This window comes from Sus scrofa, chromosome 2 (genome assembly GCF_000003025.6).
Source record: "Sus scrofa isolate TJ Tabasco breed Duroc chromosome 2, Sscrofa11.1, whole genome shotgun sequence".
Taxonomy (NCBI): Eukaryota; Metazoa; Chordata; class Mammalia; order Artiodactyla; family Suidae; genus Sus; species Sus scrofa.
This window is the reverse complement of record NC_010444.4, coordinates 98,272,897-98,289,906: the sequence shown is the minus strand read 5'-3', so window position 1 is coordinate 98,289,906 and position 17,010 is coordinate 98,272,897. Positions and strand designations below refer to the sequence as shown.

The window sequence follows — 17,010 nt, the reverse complement described above, 5'->3', positions numbered from 1 at the left end:
AGAGGACTAGGTTTTCCTTTTGCTTTTTAGTACTTAAATACAGTGTCTTAAAAGTCAGTTTCTATGCAACAAAAGGAATATTTAGTAATCAGATTTCGAATACTTATTTGCAATTTCCAAACATCTGAAGGGTAAAAAATTTAAAGCTAACATTTCCTTTGAAACATAGCAATTTTTTTTTTCCTCAAACATGGACTAAATCCTCAAGTCGGCCATAAAATCCGCAATGGTCACTCTTCAGTGTATGACCATCAGTTAGATGTCATTAATTTTTAAAATATGTTAACATTGTGGCACCACTGATTAGGATAAAAGCACTCCTTTGGTCCTTCTATAAACTGCCACTGACAGCCTTTCTCTGTGACTTAGGGCTTCCCTTTTCTTTTCCCCTTCTTTTCCACACCCAAATTTGAGACTTCCTTAGCTGAGAGGGAAGTCTAAGTGTTTTTGAATAGAGATCCCCAAGACTCTAGTGCCTAATGGCTTCTGTGGTCCTGAGGCTCAGGGTGGTCACTCTGAGTCAGTCACTGTGGTCGCTCAATATCTTCTCTGAAGCATGACTTTCTATCAGGAACAGGGTGTTTGAAGTGGTCAGACTCTAAAAATCTTACTAGCCAGGGGTAGGGTGGGTGGGGAGAGAGAAATAGGTAGAGCACAGAAGATTTTGAGGGCAGTAAAAATACTGTGTATGATTTAATAATGATGGATTACATTGTTATATATATTACAACACCAGGAGGAAACCCTAAGGTAAATTTTTGGTACTGGATAATTATGATATGTCAGTGCGGGTTCATCAAGTCTAACAAATGTACGTTCTGGGGGGTGATGCTGATAATGGGAAAACTATCCAAGTGTCAGGGCAGCAGATATATGGGAAATCTCTGTACCTTCCTCTCAATTACTGATATTGTAAACCTAAAACTGCTCTAAAAATTGTCTTTAGACTCAGTGGATTAAGGATCTGGACTTGTCACTGCTGTGGCACAGGTTCAATCCCTGGCCCAGGAAATTTCCATGCCACAGGTGTGGCCAAAAAAAGAAAAAAAAAAAAAAAGTTGTCTCACTAGCTATAGTTTTTTCACAAGGAAAAAAAAAAAAAAAAAAAGGTGTCAAACACCACCTGCGCTAAATTCAGGGCTAAAAATAATTTCCAACAAACTGTACTTTTTTTTTCTGATTTCAAAGAAAACACATGTCTTTGTAGAAAACTTGAAAAGATACAAAAAGAAAAATATACCAAAAAGAAAAGGAAAATCTCTAATCACTGTTAGCTTTTTATATACATATGTGTGCATTTGTATGTCTGTGAATATGCATGTAAATATACCTACATTATAAATGTAATATATGATGTATGTTATATACTTACATACATATAGTATATACACCTATTTTTACATTTATGTGAGGTTTGCATAAATACGTAGAACTTTATTGTGTATAACTTTGTTAACTATAAATTTGGTTTGTTTTAAGAAGGTTGTCTTATGTATTCATTAATACTTTTAAGATACTCTAGCGATATTCTCTCACAAGTGACTTCACAAGAGCTTTCTTCCTACATTTGTTTCACTCTCCAAAAAAATCTGTACCAGAGAAGGGCCTGTGTACTGTGTACATTTCTAATCTTTCCATTGTTACATTTTTCTTTAAAACAAATGATATTCTCTTTGAAATGATGCTTTGGAGTTATTAGGGAAAACTGCCAACTATAACTCATGAACATCATCAAAAGGAAGTTTATAAAATCTTTTATTATGTGTACTTTTTGGCATGCCATCAGCATATGTATGTACCACCATGTGGGTCATTGTAGAAGCCATATTTTAAAAAGTCCAACTATTCAGTTATGAATTTAATAGCTTTGGTCATTGTCTATGATTCTTTTACAGTCCTTGAAGGGTCAGTTATTGCCTGAGGGGAATCAGTGGTCTGTTTTTCCCATAATGAAAATGATAAACGGGAAACCATTATAATGGTTTCCTATTTCGTTGGAAACCTTGGCACTCTCAAAATCTATTTATAAAGGATGCTCACATAAGTCACTTGTAAGTATGTGATGACATGTTGAGCTTAATTTTTACTTTGCCTTGAAGGAGGCAGAATGTGAGCAATTCCCCACTCTGCTTCACATTACACAGTTTAGTCCTAAAACAGAAAGCAATGATTGTTTATTCCAAAAACCATATAGGGTCTTGGTTTCTACAGATTGTACCATATGGCAACTGGAATCGAGTTGATGAAATGCGTGAAATTTATTATATATCCAATTGGCATTTTTCCACTCTGAAGGTCTAAGTCTTCAGCAACCATGCTTAGGAGAAGATGTGGATGCAAAGAGAAATACAAATCACTGAAGTTAAAAGGCTTGTCATCTTCAGAGAATTTCTAATCTGTGCTCTCAGAGTTATTTATTGCAATCTAAATCCTGGGAAGAATGTTCCCCAAGGAGAGCAAAATATATCAGATAGTTTAAACGCTGGAAAATGAAGGAAACTTTTAATTCGAAATGGACAACCTTGTATTCTTGAGATGGTATTTGAGCAAAATACAAAAGCCAATGAACTTTGCCTGTGAAGTTCTTTTGGTTGGATGAGATGGGAGCATATAGTCTTAAGCATGGTACTGTGAAACCAGGAAAAATCTGCAATTGTGTTTTAATAGAAAATATAAGCTACTCTCTTTGCAGAAATAAAGCAGAACCTGAGTTTACTTACATGAAATCATGGCATGCTAAATTCAACAGAGTTTTAGAAAACGTTGTTGGGCATTTGCAAAGCTTTTCAGAATAATCATTTAGTGAGTAATTCTGTTTCTTAGTAAGATCACCTGTGAGTAACAGGCAGACATTAATCTAGAGTTGTATCATTTTCCTACCTCTTCATAAATCTTTTGTGTTCCAAATTTGTTGAGTATTTTATAGTGCTTATGTCTTTTATTCCTTGACTTAAATATTTGTATTGCAAAAGAAATTCAGTTTTTCTTGTCTCAAAGGCATGTTCAATTCCTACTTAATTCCTGCTCACTGCATCTACTTGTAACCCTTCTAAAAATAAATTTATCCACCTGACTGGGATTCATTCCTTTTACTGTTTGCTCTTAAGGTTTTCATTTATTCCTTTTATTGTGTGCTCTATTATGAAAATCCAGTATATGTTCTATACATTTTTCTTTAGCTGTAGAGTGTAGCATTAGTCATACTTACTTGCGTAAGTTCTTTTCATATCCAGGTAAGTAACTTCCTTTATAGAGTTTCCTAGCTACTAACAAGCAGAGTCTACTAGTCTGAATGTCATGAGGCAACTGATCACTGTGTAAATTAAAGAAATTACTCTTAAACCAACCATGAATAATTGGTTTGGACTTGTTAACCCCATTAACTACTTCAGATTACCTAAAGTTTTTAGGACTTTGTGTTTATGGGGTTGGGGAGGAGTGTAGGAGGAAGGAGAGGGAAGAGTTGGATAATGTCACAAAACCTTCTGAGCTGAGAACAAAGCAAAAAGTTTCATCCCATCTTGCCTATTAACTCTATATCAAAATAATTTACCCACAGACATAAAAAATGTTCCCATTTGGGTTTTTTTTTTTTTTTGCCAAGAATACATACTGCATTGAAAACACTTATAGTTGAGTATCTTTCTACCTCATCAATGCTGAAAAAAAATATGTTTATTTTGTTGGTGAAAATTCTAAAAGGTAGAAAGACACCAATTGCTCTCCACTTCCCTGAAGGCAGTAATGGAGTGGATATTTATTAAAATATTTTCTAAAAATACAGATTGACTATATAATCCATATTTCAACACTCAGTGGGGAGGATATAGGTGGGAATTGTATGAGGAAAACAATGACCTTATTTCCAGCTACAATGTAGAAGTAATGTGAGGGGAGAAGAATATGCTTATCATTTTGGTTCTTCACTAATGTTCTGACCAGGATCATCACTCAGAAGTGGGTCTTTACTGGAGTTTCTGCTGTGGCATAGCAGGTTAAGGATCTGGCATTGTCTTTGCAGTGGCTCAGGTTGCTGCTGAGGTCGGGTTCCACCCAGGCCCTGTGAAGTGGGTTAAGGATCCCGAGTTGCCACAGCTGTGGCATAGGTCGCAGCTGCGCCTCCGATTTGATCCCTGGCCTAGGAACTTCCATGTGCTGTGGGTGCAGCTGCTCTTGGATATCCCCCCAAGCACCTGATGCACAAATGCAGGTGGAGGCACACGGACAGGCTGAGGATGGCAGGGAGAGATTCTCCTTCTGTGCTCAGATCTCCAACCTCAACCTGTTCTCTGGGGACAGAGGACCTTAGTCTCCACAACTATGTTGGTATGACTGAATACTCTTAACAGTGCCTCAAATCTGGTGGCTATTCCAATCTCAGGGTTAGCCTCTCTGGATTCACTGTAACGTTTTAGAGCTGCTATCAGTCTTAAACAAACCCTGATAATAAGATAAAAACACAAAGAGAAACATAATTTCTATTGCTCTGCTCTCCCTGTCTGGCTCTGTCTGGCCTCTGCTCCATGCCCTGGCACTTACACCTACACGGCATCTCCAGCTAAATCATTATCAGGTGGTGACTTAGGCCCTGAGGAGTACTGGCTGAACATCACACATCTCCATTTGTTGTCTGTTTCTTTTTTCCTTTTGATGAACAAGCAGATGTACCTCATCTTAATATGAGCTAATCTTTTATCAGAATCCTTATTTATAACCAGACTTTCCCACATAGAGAGGAAAATGTGATATATTTTATTTAAACACATAATTTTAAAGTAAATTTTGAGAAATTCATTCATCTATAAAATAAGTGTGCCTGTGTGAGGAAACGGGGAAATGGTAAATAGGAAGACAAAGGGTAAAGATTCCCAATCTTCTTTTTGTCTTATATGGTAAGATGATAAAGGAGATTTTTTTGTAGCATTAAACTCATGTTTTTTTCTCTTTCAAAATAGTTTATACTGTTCTAGTGTATAGAGTTTTACAATACCTGGACCAAAGATAAATTGAAATAAAATTTGTTCATCTTTCTGTTCATCCTTCCAATCTGGTTCATCCTTCCAATCTGGCAATTCTGCTATAGACTCTGTAGTGTTTCCATAAGCAAATCATGATTTTTGAGCAATTCATCAGTTATTTTTGTCATATTTTCTAAGGTTTATTCTTTTAAAAATAAGTTGCTTTTTCTTTTTTTTTTTAGGACCTCACCGGAAGCACATGGCAGTTCCCGGGCTAGGGGCTGAGTGGAGGTGTACCTGCCAGCCTACACCACCACCACAGCAACGCAGGATCTGAGCTGCATCTGCGACCGACCTACACCACAGCTAACAGCAACGCCACATCCTTACTTAACTCACTGTGTGAGTCCAGGGATCGAACTTGCATCCTCATAGATACTAGTCAGGTTAGTTACCACTGAGCCATAATGGGAACTCTGTAGTTGTTTTTCCATTTTTGTCCTTTGCCAGAATGAAGTAGAGAAGGTCTACTTTCCACAGTTCAATCTTGGAGAATGGCAAGAAACAACTTTTGACACATAATCCTTTGGGTTGTCTTCAGAAATCATCCTTTGGGTTGTCTTGAGAAATCGCAAAGTGGCTGGATATGGGAAGGTCCTGGTGCTTATCAATAATTAGTTCCTAACAGCATGTAATAGAGGCATTGCTCAGTTATGAACATGATGGTGTGTTCCTCCGGAACTTAGACCCTAACAATTAGTCTCGTAGACAATGTCATCTTAGCTTCAGAGTACAATTAGTCTTCTTCCCTTGGCTCACTAAGATTAGAAATTACATGTTATCTAGGTTTGAGTGTTACAATGTAGACTGTTATTTCAAATATATTTAGTGCAGGCATAATGAATCAACCATGAAATGACACATACACACTCCTTTGACTTCCTACTGTGGAACCAGATAAATATGAGAAAGATTTTAGATTATAACCCTTTGGTTACAAAATATTCATGGGCATGTAATTTCCCACACAAAGCCCTTATGACTAACAAGTCATGGAATAGTAATGAGATATAAAGACTAAATATCACCTCTTTTTGTCTATTTATCCTTGGTTTGGCCTTCTCCTTGCCCAGCAAGCCTTAAAAAAAGTATCTTAGTTTGAAACTTGTCACATAGACTATGGCCAAAATGAAAATAACAAGTTTTTCATAGGTCTTCAGTGGTTTTCAAGACTCCTTGAATGACTAGGAAACAGGATGCTTTATATATATAATTCAACAAATTATAGCTTTGGAAATGAAAGCTGTTGGTAACATGACGATGATATGGCATCTGATTTTGCAATAATTCCCATTCATGTGGATTATTAAAGGCAAAACATCTTTAACTAAAACTATAAAAGATCAAGGAAAAATATGCTCTAATTTAGTTCTTGGGATAAAGATGATTTTTTTTTCAGTTGAATATATATTTATTGGCCATCGATTTTATTCCAGGTTTGTGCTAGGTCCTTAGGATACCAAAACAAATAAAACTTAGTTTCTGCTCTTCAGGAGCTTAAATCTAGTGTGGGTTTCTCATTTGGGGTTCTGCAGAAGTCATTAGGAGTTCTATGAGAGGTTAACTAGGAATTCCAGAAGAGATTGGAAAACACATGAAATTTTTTTGAACTTCCTTCCTCATGCAATGCCAGCACTTGCAGTAAAGAATAGTGATCAAGCAGTCCTGTTAACAATTTTAAAAATTGTTTTATTTTATTGTGCTATGAATACCTAACATGAAGTCTACCCTTATGACAAAATTTTAAGTGTTAAGAGGTACAATATTAAAGAGCAAGATCTAGAGCTTGTTCATCTTGCTTAACTGAATTTTTATGAACACTGATTTTGTAACTCTCCATTTCTCCCTGCACTCACCCCCAGGCAACTACCATCCCACACTCTGATCCCATGAATTTGATTATTTTAGATACATCTTAAGTAGAATCACACAGTATTTGTTTCTCTGTCACTGTCTTATTTCATCTATCAGGAAAGTGAAAGGGCAACCAGTGAAAAAGGAGAAAATATTTATAAACCATCTATCTGATAAGAAATTAATATTCAAAATATAAAGAACTTCTACAACTCAATATCAAAAAAAAAAAATAATAACCAACCCAATTAAAACATGGGCTAAGGACTTAAATAGACATTTCTCCAAAGAAGACACACAAATAGCCACAGGTATATGCACAAATGCTTAATGTCACTAGTTATCAAGAAAAAGCAAATTGAGACCACAATGAAATATCACCTCACACCTTTCAGGATGGCTTTATCAAAACAACAACAAGTGTTAGCAAGGACATGGAGAAGGAAATCTTGGACACTGTTAGTGGGAATGAGAAATGGCACAGCTACTATGGAAAATAGTATGGAGTTTCCTCAAGATATTAAAAATAGAACTACCAATAATCCAGCAATCTCACTTCTGGATATTTATCCACAAGGACTGAAATCAGTATCTTGAAGATACTGCTCTCTCATGTGTATTGCAGCATTGTCCACAAGAGTCAAGACATGGAAGCAACTCAAATATCTGTCAATAGATGAATGGATAAAGAACATGTGATGTATACATAATACGAAACAGTTTTAAGCCTTAAAAAAGTAGGTTGTGATGATGGTTGTACAACTATAAATATAATAAAATTGATTGGATTAAAGAAATAAGGAAATTCTGCAGTAGGTGACCACATGGATGAACTGTGAAGATAAAGATAATCTTTCAAAAGAAGAAACCACCAACTTACTACATAATACCTGTGTGCCATTGATAGGATAGAAATTCAGGAAAGGAATGATAATGCACCTGATGATTTGTGAGGACTTCTCTAGTCTGTTTTAGTGTTCTCATGTTTTGCAAGTGTTTTATTGGAAGATTACTATTTCCGTCTTATAATGTGGTGAGTCTTCAAAATGATTTTGATGGATTCATAGACCAAGGACATAAACTGTGGGGCAAGATGATGGGCAATGTAAAATACTTCCTGAATCAGCCTTTCAAAATATCTTTTGGAGTTCCTGCTGTGGCTCAGTGGGTTAAGAACCTGGCTGCAGCAGCTTACTTTGCTGTAGAGGTGTAGGTTTGATCCCCAGCCTGGCACAATGGGTTAAATAATCTGGTGTTGCTGCTGCTGAGGTGTAGGTCACAGCTACAGCTCAGATTCAGTCCCTGGCCTGGGTATTTCCATATGCTGTGGGTGGTACAATTAAAATATATTGTACCAGGTATTATAAACTGGTACGATATATTTTAATCAGGTATTATAAACTATAATGGAAATTATTATCATGATTTTCCTTGCTTTCCTTGCTTTGAATGCCCAGATTTTTTTTTTCTCAATCTTTCTTTTATTCTCTCTCTTACATGCACATATATACTCTCTTATCTTTGAAGTAAATGTAATCAAAGAAGTGATGTAGCAATGATACACATTCTCCTCTCTTCCTTCTTGTTGCAAAACAAATACACTCCTAAATTAAAAAAAAAAAAAATCAAATTTGTGATTTTGCTCATAGACTCCCAAAGGCTAATCACAGGAAAAATCATAGTTTACTCTGCTTAAGTTGGAGTCCTTTTATCTGTTAGAAAACAGTGAGTACTTATGTTTTCTCACAGAACTAACATTCCATTTCATGCCCTGAAAGTGCTAAAAATTTCCTTGAAGTGAGTCTTTTTTAAGGATGTCCGCTCTAACCTTGGTGCTCATAGAACAGTCTAAGCTGTTGAGTCCAACTGCTGGGCCCCTAACAGGGGCCAAGCTGGGAAATGAATTGAAGCATCCTGTAGTGCTCGCTCCCAAAGACCATGGTAACAGCACTTGATAACTGTACCCCATTGTCAAAGATGATGAGAAACAGGGTTATTCTCCATTTGCTTCTTTTCCTGAAACCACATACGTTACTTAAGTAAAAGATGTTTATTAACCATTATTATTAAACTCTTTTAGCTCCAGTGTAGTAAATTCTTAATTAACAGGGTTTGCCAAACTTGTCAGGGTGATTTGAATCATTACAGACCACAATAAAAATAATGTCCCCCTCCCCCACAAGAATATTTTCTTTTTTTTTTTTGTCTTTTTTTTGTCTTTTTTGTTGTTGTTGTTGTTGCTATTTCTTGGGCCGCTCCTGCGGCATATGGAGGTTCCCAGGCTAGGGGTCGAATCGGAGCTGTAGCCACCAGCCTACGCCAGAGCCACAGCAACGCAAGATCCGAGCCGCGTCTGCAACCTACACCACAGCTCACGGCAACGCCGGATCGTTAACCCACTGAGCAAGGGCAGGGACCAAACCCGCAACCTCATGGTTCCTAGTCGGATTCGTTAACCACTGCGCCACGACGGGAACTCCAAGAATATTTTCTTAAAAATACTATGCACATATTCATTGTATGTGCTAGATAGTATGTGTTATTAATAAAGCATCTGGAGCTTCCTAAATTTTTATAAAGATGAGTTCGGTTTTCTATTTTAGTGTTGAAATTATTTTTATGAGATAAAAGCTTCAGTAGGTGAGATGTGTTGGGTTAATGACACAAACTTACCAACTAAATCTTACCAATGAGAATATTATTAATCTTCATTTCACTAGTCAGTCAATGAGATTAGAAGATACTCAAGATAATGGAAGAGTTCTGAGCTTCAGTCATTAGGTCCATTCTTTAAGTGTTACTTACGGGCGAAGTCCTACGACTTATATCCTGTTAGGCAAGTATTGGGGAACTGGGTTCATGCCATTAACAATTTAAAAACTACATGAAACACAGGATTTCCCTTGTTGGTTTCTCTGTTTCCACTGTGGTCAGGCTGTCTATAGGAGATCCACTGGTATCTAGCTCCTTTGAAAATTCAGCATTACCTACTTATCTGATTCAGACCTAGCCTCAAACGGATCTACCCAGAGGACCTAAAGCTAATCTCAAGCAGATCTTAAGTGTGGGTAAACACAAGGCTGAGTTGTTTAGGAGCTATGTTCCTGACCGGCATTTTCTTTTCCCAGTCATACCTCCATCATGTGTTTATTATCTGGTCAGATTTGGGAAACATAGAAAATATTAATTAGACACTAAAACTCCCCAAGGGATTGAAAACCAACTCAAAGCTACAGTTCCTAATGAAATTCTTCCCGTGTTTTGCTTACTGAGATTTTCATTTGCCAGTTCTCCCGCTACTCCACACCTCAACTGCATACCTGTCTGCATTTGAGTCCACATTAGGAAAATCCTCTTTAAAAATAATCTTTTAAAAAGTTGAGAAAAAAATAAAGCAAAAAGAAAAACAAATTTTAAAAAAAATCAGAAAAATGCAGAAGCAGAGACATTTCCCAAGGAAATGTTAGGTGTCTACTGACAGAGGGAAGAAAATGTCAGGGAGATAGGGCGAGTACAGAGTCTCTGTGTGAGGATGATAAAAAATGTTTTGGAAATAGAGGTAATGATTATACAACATTGAGAGTGCAGTACCACAGAATTTTTTTTTTTATTTTCCCACTGTACAGCAAGGGGATCAAGTTATCCTTACAAGTACCACAGAATTTTAACAAAAATTTTATTGTAGTTGACTTACAAAGTTGTGTTAGTTTTAGGTATACAGAAAAGTAAATCAGTTGTATGTATATCCATTCCTTTTCTGATTATTTTCCCATGTAGATTATTATTATATAGTATTGAGTGAATTCCCCTATACTATACAGTAGGTCCTTATTAACTATCTATTTTACATATAGGAGTATGAATATGTCAATCCCAACCCCTCAATTTATCCCTTCTCCCACCACATTCCCCTTTGGTAACCCCAAGTTTGTTTTTCAAAATTTTTGTCTGTTTCTGTTTTGTGAACAAGTTCCCCTGTATCATTTTTTATATTAAATTCCACATATTAGTGACCTCATATATTTGTCTTTTTCTGATTTACTTCACTTAGTATGATAATTTCTAGTTTCATTTATGTTGCTGCAAATGGCATTCTTTCATTCTTTTTATAACTGAGTATTATTCCATTGTGTATATGTACCACATCTTTATCAAATCCTCTGCTGATGGACATTTAGTTTGCTTCCATGACTTGGTTATTCTAAATAGTGTTGCTCTGAGCATTGGGATGCATATATCTTTTCGAATTATGGTTTTCTCTGGATATATGCCCAGGAGCGGGATCGCTGGATCATATGGTAGTTCTAGTCTTAGGTTTTTAAGGAACCTCCATACAGTTCTCCATAGTGGCTGCAACTGCTTACAGTCCCACAAATGGTGTAGGAGGATTCCCTTTTTCTCCACATCCTTTCCAGCATTTACTGTTTGTAGACTTTTTGATGATGGCCATTCTGACTGGTGTGAGGTGATACCTCATTGTAGTTTTGATCTGCATTTCTCTAATAAGCATTTTTTCATGCTTTTTGGCCATCTGTCTTCTTTAGAGAAATGTCTGTTGAGGACTTCTGATCATTTTCTAATTGAGTTGTTTTTTTGATATAAAGCTGTATGAAATGTTTGTATTATTTTGAAGATTAACCCCTTGGTTGCTTTGTTTGCAAAGATTTTCTCCTATTCTGTGGGTTGTCTTTTCTTTTCTTTCTTTTTTTATGGTTTCCTTTGCTCTGCAGAAGCTTTTAAGTTTAATTAGGTCCCATTTGTTTATTTTTGTTTCTATTTTCATTATGCTAGGAGGTGGATCCAAAAAGATATTGCTGCAATTCATGCCAAAGACTCTTCTGCTTATGTTTTCCTCTAAGAGTTTTATAGTATCCAGTCCTATGCTTAGGTCTTCAATCCGTTTTGAATTTATTTTTGTATGGTGTTAGAGAATTCCTAATTTCATTCTTTTTGCCAGTTTCCCTGCTACCACATATTGAAGAGACTATCTTTTCTCCACTGTATATTCTTGACTCCTTTGTTGTAGATTAATTGACCATATGTATGTGGATTTATTTCTGGGCTTTCTATGCTGTTCCACTGATCTTTATTTCTGTTTTTGTGCCAGTACAATACTGTTTTGATGAATATAGCTTTTCAGTATAGTCTGAAGTCAAGGAGCCTGATTCTTCTAGCTTCATTTTACTTTCTCAAGATTTCTTTGTCTATTTGGGGTTTTTGTGGTTCCAAATTTAAACATTTTTTTTGTTTGTTTTAGTTCTGTGAAAAATGCCATTTATAATTAAATAGCGTTTGCACTGAATCTGCGGTTTGCCTTGGGTAGTAGAGTCATTTTGACAATACTGATTCTTCCAAACCAAGAACATGGTATATCTTTCCATTCGTTTGTATCATCTCTGATTTCCTTTATCAGAGTCTTAATGGTTTATAGAGTACAGGTATTTTGCCTCTTTAGGTAGGTTTATTCCTAGATATTTATTCTCTTTGATGCCATGGTAAATGCGATTGTTTACTTAATTTCTAATACCACAGAATTTTAAAATTACATTTAAAAATGGTAAAATGGCAAATTTAGTGTTACATATATTTTACCACAATTAAAACAAACAATAATGTAATATAATCAAATAATACTGAATTGTACACTTCAAATGGGTGAGTTGTATAGAATGTGGATTTTACTTAGTAAAGTTATTTTTTAACTTTCATGGAGAAAAGGAGTGTCAAACATCCTGAAAAGAGAAATACCACAGTCAAACTGTTACATATATTTCTAGTCTTCAAGTTTTCTTTTTTCTGTTTCTTTTCTTTTCTTTTCTTTTTTCTTTTTTCTTTTTTTTCTTTGGCTACAGCATGCAGTAGCTTGATTTGGGATCTCAGTTCCCAAACCAGGGCCACAGTGGTGAAAGTGCAAAGTTCTAACCACTAGACCAGGTAACTCCCAAGTTTTCATTTTTAAGACTTTGATTTGATTTGCTTCTGCCCTACACTGTACTACCCTTCCCTGGCAGATATCCCATTTTAGTCAACACTGAGAGGATGGCAAAATATTGCTGCTGTGGGATATTAAGCTTTATTTGTTTTAGCACTGTGGCTTCAAGAAATCTTGCTTTTTCCTTCCAATATTTAAAGTGTCATGCTGATCAGCAGCAAGTGGTTCTTTTGATTCCTTATCAAGATGATGTTTTGAACAACAACAGAAATTCATTAACCTGAAGTAACAAAGATGTCCCTGATTGGTCATATTTTTGTTCAGATTTTCCCAAGTTCTGACAACATGTAGAAATGAAAATAGCTCTTGACAATTGCCTTTGTTAGAGAATTCATCATGGTGAAGTTATAATCATTATAGGAACTTACAAAATGTTGGTTATAAGATAAAATTTACCATAAGGAACAAATAAGAATTGAGTTATCTGCAACAAAAGTTACAGTAATTATGACTGATGGATTCAACATATTTCTGATGAAATCTCACATTTCTGTAATCATTATCTAAGCCTCAAATTCATTAAAACCTATGAACAATTTAAAAATGCCTAGCAGTTTCAAATTTTTCATCTTAAATTCTTATTTTTTAACAAATTTCATCAATTTTTTCTACTTATTTTGGAGCAGACTATAGTGCAATACTGTAGGCTGAGAGAGACAACTAACTTATTTGTCACTTAACATAAATTCAATCATATTACTACCACTTTTAAGGCTCATTGAAAGTGTTATAACTCCACCAATGATGCTGCCTTTGTTTTTTTTTTTGTTGTTGTTTGTTTGTTTTTTGTCTTTTCTGTCTTTTTAGGGCTACACCTGCGGCACATGGAGGTTCCCAGGCTAGGGGTCTAATTGGAGCTGTAGCCGCTGGCCTACACCACAGCCACAGCAACGCCGGATCTGAACCCTGTCTGTGACCTACACCACAGCTCACGGCAACGCCGGATCTGAACCCTGTCTGTGACCTACACCACAGCTCACGGCAACGCCAGATCCTTAACCCACTGAGCAAGGCCAGGGATTGAACCCACAACCTCATGGTTCCTAGTCGGATTCATTTCTGCTGCGCCACAGTGGGAACTCCTGCCTTTGTTTTTTATGCTGTTTGATTTTGTTGTGCAGCTTTGTTTTCTACCTAAAAAGACAATTTACTGATCAAAACTCATCATACGAGAAGGAAATGGAAGCACGGGAGGACCAACAGGAAGAGGAGAGAGAGAGTCATTTTATAATTCATCAAGATCAACAATACCACCTGAGGTTTTATAAACAGTGATGACAGAACCTTTGGATATTTTAATGGAAAGTATTAACAGAACATAATTTTCTGAGATTGTTTTCAATTTTAATTTTTTCTTGAAATGATATACTGATTTTCCTCAAAATACTTAAGAATTCAAAAGGCCAAAAAGTCTTTCTCAGAACAAACTTGTTTTGTTCCTAATGATTCTTCTGGAACCAGAGTCAATGAAATCATCTTGAACACAACAGTGTTTGTTCTAGGATAGACTTCCTGATTTCTCATTACAAGACAACGAAAGACTGAAAAATCCGAACCAAGAAATATCTCTCTCAAACAAACTCTGTACTGTTTGAATGATTCTGTTCTTAGCTGTGCTAAAATGCTTGATGGAGTTATTTTTAACTGGGAACAAAATATTCATCCTGGAAAATGTTCAGATCCTTCGTTTTATAATGAGCAGAAACACATATTTTTGATGAAATATTATGCAAACTACAATATTGTGTCAACACTCTGGTGCAAAATCATCAACAGTCAATATGTTTTATGGTTTTTAGGACCCAAAAACTTCTAGATATTGCAAAGTCTTAAATCTGGATCACCTGTATCAATGTTGGAAGAAATAGGGGTGCTGGACATCATCTAGATAGAGTGTTTCTCTGCTCAGCCATAATATTTCCTCATAAATAATGAGCCTGGGTGATGCCAAATGGATTATATTGTCTTTATTGATTATTATTATTTTGTTAAACAATGTTAGCCATGTAGGATGATTTAAAAAAACAACTAATATCCATGGAATATGTACATCCTATTAACTGATATAAATCAATCCTATTAACTGATATCAATTGATCCAGTCTTTCATTACAGCAGTTAATTTTCAGGTTGGACAAAGATAAGTAATTTATATACAAACACAGTAATCACTTCTAGGTTAATGATCCAGTATAATTCACATATTCCTGTTAGACAGCTGCATATCCTTATAGAGTTTTAGCATAGAACCAATACAAATATGAAAATACCCTCATTCTAATGGTTACCGAGGGACTAGAGGTGTGTGTCGGCGATGGGTATCCTTCTGAGTTCTACGATCTGGGAGTCAGTCAGGGTGCCTCCCTCCTGGCTGCCTTGACCAGATTCATTATCACTGACACTGAGACCAGCACCTGCAACAGAAAGAATCAACACAAAACTCCCAAATATTAGTCCTGCAAATTAGGGTCAAGTTACATTGTCAACCTACATTTATTTCTAGCAGATTGGTTAAAAAGTGGGCTACACATTTATAATAAATATTATTAATACTTAACACTTAAAAATAAAACTATATTTTAAATTCCTTTTGGTATTTTTTAAATTTATTTCTTTTACATTTTTTATTTTTTTGTCTTTTTAGGGCTGCACCTGCAGCATATGGAGGTTCCCAGGCTAGGGATCGAATCGGAGCTGTAGCCGCTGGCCTGTGCCACAGTCACAGCAATGCCAGATCTGAGCTGCATCTGCGACCTACACACGGCAATGTCAGATCCTTAACCCACTGAGGCCAGGGATCAAACCTGAGTCCTCATGGATACTAGTCAGATTCATTTCTGCTGAGCCATGACAGGAACTCCCTTTTGGTAGTTTTTATAAGTAGAAATTAATTTCTAAAGACACAAATTTGGGTTCTCAATCTTTTTTTCTGTTTCTACATGGTTGACAGGTAGAACTTCTAAAGAGCCGCATTTCTTAATTGGGGGCTTACTAAAATTTAAAAAAAAAATCAGGCAGGTTATTAGAATATTTCAGTGGGGGGCAGGGAGGGAGGAAGGAGGATTTGCTGTTAGAAAACATATAACCTCCAACCCCTCATGTACTGTACCTAGAAGGTCTTTGAGCTAAGACTCAGTATGGGTAGGAATTTGAGAAGAAAACCATGCATTGACAGCACCTGGTATCATATCAGTGCCCAGAAGACACTGGCTCTCAATGACTCAGATCTGACCCCAAGATAAAAATGCTTATGTAACACAGTGCCAAAACAGATCCACCCAAGAATCCCACAAAGCTAGCTGTTAATTACAGATAGCGATGAGAATCTCTTTTGAGGAAGCACCACTATTTCCCACTTTTTCACAACTCAGAATAATTCATAAAAATTGACACTATGTTAGACTAACACCTTGTTATTTTCTTCTGTAATGTTCAGAGGAACACACACACACACACACACACACACACACACACACACACAGAATAGGGATGTGGTCACTGGGCCTGCTGTTGGCTGACTCACTAAAGATTATGCCTCCCAGCCCCACCCCCCTGCTGGGCACAAAACTGCAAACAAGAAGCATAGTGAAAAACCAGTTGCCTGGGCAGCTGAGACTTCTCTTTCTGTCTGAGATGGCGGCGGGGGGGGGGGGGGGGAATTCTGCAGCTGATAGCCATGGGAAGATGGTGGATCAGCTTTTTCTTAACCTACTTGGACATGAAAGCGGAAGCCCACTAAGGACCTCTTTCTAGTCGAACCCTCCCTCTTTCGGGTCTCTGTCCTTCCCACACTCTCTCTGTTAAAGGCTGACTGGTGAAACCTCACTTCCTCGCTTTGCTTCTGTGACACTGCAGTGACCCATCTCATCCTCTGATCTGTTGGCTCTTTCCAAAGCTCTTCTGCTTTCTTTCTTTTGCATCTCCTCCTGCTGTCTGACCTCTGGAGAGCTTGTCTTCAGCCCAACTTCAAGGTCCACACAATCCACCTGACTCTTGCCTGCTATCTAGCTTAATGTCTCACCAGAGCTGCTGCTCATTCCATTTTCCCACCATGTTATTAAGTGGACATTTATGCCTAAGATGCTCTGTTTCTGCCCATCTTCCACTCTTTCTATGAATATTAACTCAGTATCACCTCTGCTACCC

The 17,010-nt window shown here is 36.7% G+C and overlaps 1 protein-coding gene across 5 annotated transcripts in view; it reads right to left on the bottom strand.

Annotated features, from left to right (window-relative positions):
• ADGRV1 (adhesion G protein-coupled receptor V1) overlaps positions 12,060-17,010 on the bottom strand; it is a 574,200-nt gene continuing 569,249 nt past the window's right edge. For 4 of the 5 annotated variants that reach the window (XM_021085373.1, XM_021085375.1, XM_021085374.1 and 1 more), the window contains one exon: positions 12,717-15,278. In XM_021085373.1, the coding sequence (XP_020941032.1) occupies positions 15,160-15,278 (119 nt within the window). In that variant the 3' untranslated portion in view covers positions 12,717-15,159. Of the gene's footprint in view, positions 15,279-17,010 lie in introns of all 5 variants that reach the window. The other variant, XM_021085372.1, reaches the window with a different exon arrangement.